Below are 11,865 nucleotides of genomic sequence, written 5' to 3' on the forward strand. Positions count from 1 at the left end.
TAACAAATTCTTGTATTTTTAAATTTAAATACTTATTTTTACATAAATTAAAATATTATTATATCAAAATCTATTAAATATAAATTTTTTTATAGAGGTCGAAGCCTCTTTGGGCCCCAATAAAACTATGCCCTTGTTGTAGGTTATGATCACAACTACTCACATGGATAGATAGGAAGAGGCCGCTCGTAAAAATTTTAAATTATTATATATTTTAAATATTTATTTATATTTTCCATTCATAATATATTTTTTTTTTAAATTTTACAAATTCGATCATCTTTAATATTTTAAATTTTTTTTCAACATAAAATATTGCATTCATCATTCATTATTGTCTTTGATTATTCTTAAGATTGCATGATAACTTTTTTGTTAATTGATTTCAATTATGTCAATCACATGAAGCCTGTCAGGATTATGTCAAAGAATTATAATTTTTTGAAGAATGTAATGTATCATGCCTAAAAACAAAAATGAAATGTAAAAATAAAGTTTTTTCCTTTTTTTCTCTGTAATATGGGTTATATAAACCCCCAAGAAACAATGTAAGATAGACCATTTCTCTTCAATTTTTCTCTGAAATCCAAAGCAACACAAACATTTCAAGGATATTTTTACCTTCATTTATCTAGGTTTCAGCTTATTTTTTAAAAGGAAAAAGCAACTATTTTTTCTATTTTCTTTCGAAAACCAAACAGAGAAAGGGAGGGTAGTCATTTACCTCCAGATTTGGTAGAGGAAGCAGATGAACAACATGGATTGAGGTTGTTTAGTTTTAGTGCTTTGATTCGAAAAATCATACATGAAGGGTGTTTTCGTGTTTTCCCGAGTCAAATAAGGATTTAGTTGATGAACATGTGAAGAAATTGGCCAAGTTTTCTGTTTGATCAAAAAATTGTAAGGGATTGGGTTTCTTTTGTGTTTAGGTAAAAAAAAAGAGGAAGAAATGGTAAGAATAAGAGGAGAACGACGCTGGGAGAAAAAAAAATAAAAGGAGAGAACGAAGTTTCACGAGTGAACCCTAGAGCATTTGTGCTTTGGGGATTTTTGGTCAAATCAGCTTACAAGTCCTTAAATTTTTGTTTATTACATATATGGTCCCTTTCTTTGCTTTCCTCCAATTTGGTCACCAAATTTTTCTTTCTTTTAGCTTTAATTCGAAATGCATGTCCTTGTGTTGCTATGTTACACTTTTGTTTCTATTAGTGGGTTGGGTGATAAATCTTAGGAGCAATCACGTATAAGTCTCTAAACTTTAGGCGTGTTTTTACAAAATGATCACCATCTTTTTATTTTTTTCTTATTGCATTTCTAACCCTTTAACGTTATTAATTATTATTCTAACCCACTGACATATTCTGCTCCTAACCCCCTAGCATTTTTACTTTCTTGCAATTTTATCCTTTGTTTCCTTTAATATAAGCATTTTAATTTTATCCATTTCAGTCCTATATTTACATTTGCTTTATTCCAACAATTATTCAACCTTTTAATTTTTGCGATCTAACCAGATTTCCCAAAGTTCTGCTCTTTAGCTTCTCTTTTGATTTTATTTTACAACTTGTAACACTCCGATTTAACATGACTTTTCTTTTTACAATAGTGACAGGTTTTACATTGGTTGGAAGATTTTGATTTATCCCTTCCAATATTATCAGAAGAACGCTTGCCTTTTCTCCCATTGTCTGAGCTAGTCGATTCTTGTATCACGAGACCATTTGCTTGGGGCTCGGAACCAGATACAAGATGTTTCATCTTGTCAAACGAGTGCAAGCCATTTTAAACTTTTTCAAAAGTGAGTGTTTCGTGACTGTACAAAATTTTATCTTTGAAAGATGAGTAGGAAGGAGACAACGAACATAGGATGATCAATCCTAAGTTTTCTTGATCATACTTCACTTCTAAAGTCTCTAGATCAGAGACAGATTCCTTGAATACGGTCAGATGCTCTTCAAGAGACGAACATTCCGCCAACTTGAGCGAATAAAGACAATGCTTTAGGTGCAACTTGCATGTCAATGATTTCTGCATCCAAAGTTGCTCCAATTTCGCCCACAAAGATGCAGCTGTTTTTTCTTTCAACACATCCTGTAAAATTTGATTTTATAAGTGTAAATGAACCTAAGAAAGAGCTTTATGATATTTACGTTTTTCCTCATTCGTCCATTGTGTTACTGGCTTCTCATCAAATATTTCTATTGCATCGTCAAGATCTAACTATCCAATAACATCCCGAATCTTCATCTGTCATAGCGAGAACCTAGTGTTTCGATCCAATATCGTAATATCATACTTCATTGTTGTCATAATCTTGAATCCAAAGCTCTGATATCAATTTGTTATAATATCAGAATGATGATTATCGACAAACAAATAAACACGATCGAAAATGAAAAACAAAGAACACCAAGATTAACGTGGAAAACCCAAAAAGAAAAAACCACGGGAAAATGAGAAGAATTTCACTAATATGAAGGAATAAAATACAAGATTATTTTGGTGAAAGAAAAACTTGATATCTAACATTGACCCTTAGTATCTATATATAGGGATAGATATTTGATTACAAAAGAAAACTAAATAAAATAGAAATATAATTTAATAAAATTTTCTATTTTTAATCAAATTGGGTTTCCTACTTTCCCCGGTTCTTCGCACACCCCATACAAAATGAATCCCAAAGACACGGAGGCTTTCACAGGAGCTGCAAAAGTTGGGTTTAGATGGCGTCGCATCCGCGGCCACCGAAGCAGCTGTTGAGCCTGAGAAGAGAAACACGGAACAATGACCAGGTGCCGACGAGTCCCTAAGCGACTAAAACAAGATCAGGATTCTTCAGCTTTTACTTCAATCAAATTAATTAAGGAGCAAATAATGCCATTGCAATTTTTGTTTCAGTCTTCATACCGCATGTCCGTCTTCTCTCTATTTAATTTTTGTTTCCTTTGCTCGGAAAATTTGAGCCCATATGGTAAGAGATTTTAGATTAGCATAGATTTTGATAAATAACACAATACATTTTATACTTATTGCATTTGTATTTAAGAATAGCACAATACATTTTATGTGTATCATATAAATGTTTTCATCATACAACTTTAATTTTTTTTTTCTTTTTTTTAATTTAGTTTAAAAAATTAGGGTGAAGTGCATATTTAGTACCCAAATTATCACTTTTATTCTGTTTTAGTACCTAAACTTTTATTATTTTCAAAATCATACCTAACGTTTATTTTTTATTTCATTTAAGTACCCCACCGTTAAAAATTTAGGTACTGAAATGAAACAAAAAGTTAACATCAGGTACTAAAATGAAATAAAAGTGATAGTTTAGGCATTAGAAGTATAGTTTACCCAAAAAATTATCATTCCATCATTTTATTAAACATGAGTAAATTTATGCAATAAAATAAACTTTCGAAACTTTTCTCTCAACATTAACTTTTTGGACTCTCTTTGATTCATTGACATCTTTCGAATCCAAATAATAAATTCAAATATTAAACCTCTGATTCAAATTTTATCGATTTCAAGAGAATTTTAAGAAAAATTAAACTGAGAAGATGGAAAAAATGGAGAAAAGATAAAATTTTGATATTAGTTGAGTTATAAATAATGACCAACAACAGTCTAAACTCTAATATCACTAATGGTCGAATGACAAAATAACGAAATTCGAAAGTTAGATGATAAGTTCGAAAAGTTGAATGATAATGCGGTACTTTGGAGGACTAAATGTGTAGTTTACCCAAAAATAGCACAACACGCAGCAATCAAGTAAAAGAAACCATTTATAGATTTTCAAATGTTTTCACTAAAAAATTGCAAATAAAAAGTCAGCTGCATAGGCTAAAAAAAGTCTGATAAAAATCGACTGTGTTCAGCCAAATACATTTCACCAAGTCAAAAGCCATTTCTTCAAAAATCCATGTGAAAATTTCACTTCAAACTGAACATGTTCCCACTTCCTATTTCCACTGAGTTCCATGATTTTTGTCTTCTAGATGAAAACGGGAAAAAGAAATGGATATTCCACAAACCTTTGCTACCTCCGGCGCCGGTCGGTCAGGTGATCTCGTAGTTCCTACGGTTCGGACTCTTATCACTGAGTGGGTGTACCTTGGAATGAGGCACTCCCCAATTGAGCACCATGATTCCGAATAATCTGGACTGATTGCAGAAGAATATCTTGTTGTGCAGTGTACAATTCATCTTTGCTCTATAATTGCATGTCAAACATCAATGGGGATATCAGTGTTACGATTAAAAACACAAGTGAGACCTGAAGTGATGAATTTTAGAAAAGATGCTGCCGAGCACCCGACATTCCCGACAAAAATCGAAGAGGAAAACAAGTCGAGGTACATTTTCGAATCTGTTTTATGTAGTGGGAGTAGGGAAGGCAAGGGATACGGCCAAAGGCAAAGATTACCTTATCCATATCTGCTCCGCTCTTTGCATAAATGTTTAAACCATTTCCCTCCAAGGACGTCGATTACATCCATAGCTATTTCACCCCCATCTTTTTCTAATTAGTTTTAATTTAACTAAATAGTATATAGTATAAACTAAAATATAAAAGGGATACATGAATTATTTTAGGGGGTAAAATAGAATTTTGAATGGCAAGTGGGGCATAACAAATCGGGTTTTTTGGGTCTCTAAGTGGGATTAAGTCTTAATATGAAACTCATAAAGAGATTACGGAAACCAGTAACGCAATGCAGGATCTAACTCAAACGAAATGCATCTGAAAAAACGAACCGAGGATGAGAGATTACCATGTGCCTGAGATTGCATCCAACAGTCAGTTCTGCATAATAACTATCTACATTAGACAGGAAACAGTACGGAGCCTCCTTTCCCAAGAAAACTTTCGAGTCTGATCGCAGCATGCTCTTAATGTCATCCGATATCTGGGGAACCTTTTCCAGACTTTCAATTTGCAAGGGAATTTTGGTCACCACTGCACGCCATTGGGCACGTGATTTGTTCACAATAACCTAAACATTTACAAGGCAAACAACCAAGACAGAAAGATTTGGATATGACTAATATGATGTGTCAATAATCAAATAGCACTTTCAGTAGTCAGTAGAATCAATGAGTTGCGAAACAATGATTCTTCTGTTTCTAACAAAAAAACCACCTGACTGGAAAAGAGCGAGTTTGGAACCAGAACCGGAAATTTCTCAGAGTTGAGTAATGTTGTGTTTGTAAGTCCCATTTCCACCACCTGACCTTCTATAGATCCTGCCTGCAGCAAGAAAATTTATAATTAAAAATTCTTTTCCTACACTGAACGAAAAATCTCAGCTGATTTGTGTTACCTTTATTGTATCACCCAATGAAAAAGGTTTTGAAAACTGCATCGACAATCCACTGAGCACATTACCAAGGATGTCCTTGGCAGCAAAAGCAGTGGCCACCCCTATAAGGTGATTGAGTCAGTTATATGATTATTTCAAAATCAATAACAAGATGAATTTATAGTAAGTAGAAATATGAAGTTTCAAGAAAAGAAACTAGGCATCATCCAATTTTAGCATCAAAACACGAAAAAAAATAGCACTTGTAATCCTTGCATACTCTTCAAAATCATTCTAAGAATAAAGATTGATAATTAAAAATACCACAAGAAAAATTCTATTTGAGATATAATAGATAAGAGCACTTATGATTTATACCATATATTTTAAATGAATCATAAGAAATCCGCTGCTTCATAAACTTAGAATAGTACAAGCATGCAAAAGCACATTTATGGCAGGATCAGAAATGTTAAAGAATATGTTACAGAAAGATATTCAAATCTAAATTGTACTTAACAGAATACACATCATTATCAATATACTTAAGTCTAGTCTCTGCTATAAGCTCAGAACAAGCAAAACATTTAAAACATGCAGACAAGCATACACAGAAGAAAATATAAGAGGGAATATGGTAAGTCAAAAATATATGATAACAGAAATGCTGCTTTAAATTCAAACCTAGTAAGCGATGCCAAGAAACCTATTACCATCAAAATATATTTGAAAATGAAATCGACATTGGCAACATTAAATTTGAAGAAATTCTCAAAAACCATTAAATCTAATTATCGTAAATGAACGGATAAATAAGAGAACATCATGCACTTAGCAGAAAACACATACCTCCTATGCCACCTACTGTCAGAATAGATTGTACAGCTACCCCACACGCCTCTGCTAAAGCCATTAATCCAATAACAAATAGGCCAACGGATGAAACTTTGTCCAGAGTTAACAACTTTTCCCGATTAATCCCTGCTAAACTCTGAGTAGCCAGTGCATGAGCAAGTACATTCGTTTTCCAACGATTTAAAAACCAGACAACTGAAAGGATAGCAGCACCCCTCCATGCCTGGGCAATGAAATCTGATGCAATAGTACTTGGTGCCACCATCATGCCGCTGCAAGTCAAGGTACCACATTGATCATGATTTGACAAAAAAATTGCAGAAACATGTGAATAAAAGGATGATAAAGAGTACAATATTAAAATTCAGGGCCACTAACATTTGAGAGAATGCCATAAAGGTAATTAGATATCTAACTGGGTCTTCTAAAGCTCCCCAAAAGCTTTTCTCATATGGAACTTGATCCCCAAGTAAGCTTCCAGATGGAAGGACTGAAGTTTGAATTGCATAAGTGTGAAATCTTCTCAAAATCCGGGGCAGGACCACCCAAGCCAATACTGTTCCAGTCAAAGTAAAACCAACTGGAACTATCACATCTTTAAGATACGGATAGGTATCAAGAAACTGTTCAACATGTGGCTTCAGTTCATTAGAGGCTTCTTTAGCCTTTACCCCAGTATAACCTACAACATCCATTGTACTCTGCCAAGCATCTTTGACTTTATCAATCCAATCACTGCCAATAGAACCACTGTTACTTGCATCTACTCCCTCTCCACCAGAGGCTGCTGAAACTGAAGAGTCCGTGGATTTATCTGCCTTGCTGTTGAAAGACAGAAAACCTGACTGATGTCTCAACATTAGACTTGCCGAAACGAAAGGAAAAACACTCTGGAAACCCAATGTTGATGAGGTCGAGGGTAATGCAGACACGGAATTCGTTTTGCGGAAACAGGTACCAGCCAAAGGATAAGAAGCTGCAACTTTAATACGAGTATTCATAAACTTCGCACTAGATTGAGTTTTTCTTTTGTCATAATAATTATCCGCATAAGCAGAAGATGATTTGAAATAGTCTTGATCAGCAATTCTTGCATTCGTCATGTACGAATTGTATAGTGGTGACGATGGCGATTTTAAAGATGAGTACAAGGAATTAGAAAGTGACCTCAGTCGTGAAAGCCTAATGCCAGCCATTATAGCAACTAATCAAATGAGCGGTACTCACATACTCCAAAGAAGTGAAAATCTACCGAATCCTGAGTAGCCAACTGAAACCAGAAACAACTCTCAATAATCAAATCGGAAATTTTCAACAAATAATTCACACATATTAATGCCTCAGTAAAACCTAAATCTAAACAAGCCAATGACAGTTGCATGAGACGATATGTGACAAAAACTAGATCATTGGAATGGCATTTAGACACGGCTAAATGTGAAACATGAACTAGCCCTAAATCTCTGTTTGGATGCTAAGAAAGCGAAAGAAAAAAAAGATAAAAAAAAATAAAAAGAAAAGTTAAAATCCGACTGTATCCTCGCAAGTTGGTTTAGATGATAAGTAATTCAAACTCAGATGCATAACAGGCTTGAAGGCCAAACATCCACTCAGAAGTTTCCGATCAATTCTATTTTCTTTTATTTTCTCAGCATCCCAACAAAATGTAAAATCGTTCAGGGAAAAGTGATTTGCTAACCTTCAATTGCTCGATTCTTGAGGCGAATCGAGCTCTGAGGAAACCTGAATTCTTCGTTTTGCTCGTGAAAGAGAAGAGAAGCAAAGCAAACTTGCCAGAGGGACTGTACTAAAAAAGCTATACCATACGGAAACGTGTAGAGTATCCTTTCGATACAAATTGTTCTTTGTTCGTTTATTATTTGATGGATCTTGTATGACGATCAACGTTTAAGATATTACTATTTAGTGGGCCATAATCAGTACATATTTTAAAGGCTTGCAAATAAGTAATTAAAGTATATCTTATTTTTTTATTTAAGTATCTAAAGTACCTAAATTATTTAAAAATTTTAATTTAAGTTCTAAAAAGGTTGACATGTGATATTAATTAAATAATACTTTAGGTATTTATATGAAAATTTTGAATACTTTAGGTACCTATTTTGACTAAAAATATACTTTAAGTACCTATTTTAACCAAAAAGATAATTTTAGATACTTATTTTGAACAAAAACTACTTTAGATACTTAAATAAAAAAAATATTTTAAGTATTTATTTGTTATATAAGTCTATTTCAAAGATACAAGTACTTTTTTGGGCTATACAAGTCATTTAACCCGAATTTAATATGTTTTAATATGATTTGAATTAACTCGAGCAAAGTCTTCTCAAATTCGGGTCGAATGAGATGTGAGTGGAGTGGCGTATTGTTTAGGTCAGATTTGAATCTGTAAAAAATTCAACTAGATTTGATCCATGATCATTCTTAAAGTAAATCAAATTTGATAGTTTTGATATGATCTATGAAAATATTTTTTTTAAAATAAATTCTAAAATTATTTTAATTTAAAAAAATAAAATAAATTAGATGAAAAAAACCAAGAACCAGTTGGTGTAACGGAGATGAGATACTAGACTCCTTAAACAAAGTTAGAGATTTAAATACTGACGTTTGCGTATAGAGCAAATTGGATCGAAAAAGTCGTCCCTAATAATGTCACACCCCAATTTAGGGGCTAGATTTTAATAATTTAAATTATCGAATTAAAGTGGTATCAAGGGAAAGATGAAGACCAAATTGTAAGTTTTAAAAAGTTGTAATTCTATTTTGGGAACTTGTGGGAAGTTTAGGGACTTGAACCCAAATTATCCCATTTTTAGTTGGCAGTGAAAAATAAACCCTTTTTCTTAGTGAAACCTAAAACCCCAAACTCATTTAACTATTCTCTGTTGCTAGCTCCGTTCGAGCATCTCCAACCATTTTTGGACAGTTCCGAAATCCTCTCGTGACCAAACCCTATATGTTAGCTCACCGAAATCGACCACCGTTTTGCCGAATCGAGAAAGAGAAGTTGTCGATTTACTCGTTATTTTATTCATTGTTACTTCATCAATTGGTCGCCGGTGAGTGTCACCGCCACCTCTATCTGAAGCCCCGACGCCGTTCGACCAAAACCCCCAAGGTCAATCAGTACGAGCTGCTGCCGTTTTCCGTGGAGAGCTCACAAAAATTCGATGAATCCCTAACCCCGGTCGTTCGATTTTCCGTCAATTCCAGCCTATCCGACGATCGTCCTACATCAACACTGTTACCAATGTGTTCCATTGCCAGTTTTGATCAAAACCTGACCTGTGGGTCGCCACACTGTCGTCGTTCTCGCCGTCCGCCATGGGTAACCTCAGATTTTTGTGTTTTCGGTGATTTTGGAGAATTTTATTGTGATTGTTGGGTTGATATTGGTTAATTGGAATATGTGGTTGAACAGGGAGTAATCGGCCGGTAACTCCGAGCCCGCCGTCGCCACTCGCCGCCACGTGCCATCGTGTGTGCGTGGAGCTTGTTGCCCTGGCTTGAAAATATTCTAGAACCAATCCAACCGGTTTGGACCGGCCCAAACTAGTTAACCCAGTAGAAACGGTTATGTTTGACCCGACCGAGTAAACTCGATTCTAGTCAACTCGTCTGAGATAAACCCGTCTGACTCAACTCGTCTGAGTCAACTCATCTGACTCAACCCGTCTAAGTCAACTCATCCGAGTCAACCAATTGACTTTAATCGTTGGTCGTTAACTTTGACACAAAAAGTCAAGTTTTTCGAAAATGTCCTATTTTATGTTTTTTGATGTCATGAATCCGAAGTCTGTTTTGTGAAATTCACACCCGGTAAGCCGTTTTTCAGTTATTTATCTTTATAATCAAATTTGGTTTTCTGATTAAGTTCAGTTTCTGACGTAAATTCGGTTGCTATGTATCCGAGACATAATGGGATGTGGAATTAAAGTTTGAGGTTGATCGGATGGAGTTTAAATGGTCTATCGATATGGCACGAAAACTGAGGTAATACTCTACTACCTTTTGTATGATTTTCGAAATCCACTGATAAATGATAAATGCATGAATGAAAATGATTGGTCCATTATATGTAATTAACTATCATTGGACTCAGACGTAAATTGCATTAAAGACAGAACACTGTATAAGACTCAGACGGCTCAAAAAAAGAGAAATTGGTAGACCGATCAGAAACAAATCAAAGTTCAATGATTTAATTAGTAAATCAATCAATCTCAAGACTCATAAATTATGATTAATCTAGTTAAAGGTTAAATTTCGGGAATATTGGATAAGAAATTACCAAAAAATCCCTATAGGGTAAAATTATAAAAATGCCCTTGTACTATAAAAGACCAAGACTTCCCCAGATGGTGAAAATAACTCTGAAAGGACATACTTGACCAATTATCTGAAACACTGCATATGATTGAATTAAAAGAAATTACTGAAATGTCCTCGAGCTTTGTAATAACTAAAATAACATCCATTGATCAAAGGAACAAATACCCTGAACTCTAAAGAAACTATAATACTTTCAAACCTAAGTTTCAAAAGTAATGCCATTAACAGAATTGAATGAAATGATAATAATACCCTTAAAGTGTAAAAAGGACTGTGGATGACTATGATAAGGGAAACAATCTAAGAACTTATATTTTGATCCGCTTGAACCTTGAAATCATCGATTTAAATTCCGGATCTATATTGGAATATTTTGAAGTGTAAAATGACCCAAAGAACGTCTAAGCATTGTAATAACTAAATACCCTCCAGTTCTAAAATGAATAAATCAACCTCGAATACCAAATGTCCTAGAATTTATATTTTCTGAGATAACACCCGAAGACTGAATTATCGAAGGTACTTTACATGTATGAATTTCTGGAAATAAATAAATTATATGACTAAGTTGAACTGAATGGAAGAACTGTATGCATCCGAATTTTGGGAATGATTGAATTACTATGGAAGCTTCTAAGTGATTGAAATAGACTTAACTACTAAATGACCTAAGTACCTTCAAAGACCTAGAATTAAGTGAATGACTCAGACAAGTCTGGAAACGCTGATGAACTTATATGTTGTATCATCCTCAAGGGTTTTAAACCCCAAATCAAGCAAGTCGACATTATTGATATCATTGCAATACATAAAAGAAATAAATACCACTGGAATACATATTCGTCTCCTTAAGAACTGATCATGGATGATTCTGATATTGAGCATATCAACTAGTGTAGTCAGTAATAAGAAGTGAATAATAATAATGAAGTATCACAGTCTGAATGATTGACAAGTATTGCAGAGTTAGGATCGATGGTTCACTTGGACTCAAAATTCTGATAATTCAATACATAATCCTGAATACCCCTGATTGTTTGAGTAATGGAATCACTCTCAGTAAATCTGAATCTAGAACTATTTTGATATAAAGGTTCTTGAACACCTTCCTGAATGCACCTGATTAAAAAATGAGTCATAATGTATCTATTTTAATGGTTTGATAGATCTGTTAGTAATCGATCCCTTTCAATAGGACCTCGTTCCTGGAATCCGATCAAATTGCATAAGCTTCATGTTTTCCATTCCTGATAACTACGGAGTGCCTCTGAAAACTACTTGGATCCTCTAGTGTGTTCCCATGTACTACATGACTTTCTTATATGTTTTGAAATATGTT

General features: G+C 34.1%; 1 protein-coding gene across 1 annotated transcript; it reads right to left on the reverse strand.

Moving 5' to 3' along the window:
* Nucleotides 1–3,863: 3,863 nt before the first annotated feature.
* On the reverse strand, nucleotides 3,864–7,995 carry LOC120129649 (mechanosensitive ion channel protein 1, mitochondrial-like). The gene is made up of 7 exons (XM_039147103.1): nucleotides 7,867–7,995; nucleotides 6,546–7,437; nucleotides 6,162–6,439; nucleotides 5,334–5,434; nucleotides 5,153–5,260; nucleotides 4,785–5,006; nucleotides 3,864–4,222 (listed from the first exon to the last, which is right to left on the reverse strand). Exons 2-7 carry the CDS (start codon nucleotides 7,361–7,363, stop codon nucleotides 4,106–4,108), a joined length of 1,644 nt encoding a protein of 547 aa, XP_039003034.1. The 5' UTR covers nucleotides 7,364–7,437; nucleotides 7,867–7,995; the 3' UTR covers nucleotides 3,864–4,105.
* Nucleotides 7,996–11,865: the final 3,870 nt, after the last annotated feature.

The sequence above is a fragment of the Hibiscus syriacus genome, unplaced genomic scaffold (assembly GCF_006381635.1).
Source record: "Hibiscus syriacus cultivar Baekdansim isolate YM2019G1 unplaced genomic scaffold, ASM638163v2 tig00110503_pilon, whole genome shotgun sequence".
Classification (NCBI taxonomy): Eukaryota; Viridiplantae; Streptophyta; class Magnoliopsida; order Malvales; family Malvaceae; genus Hibiscus; species Hibiscus syriacus.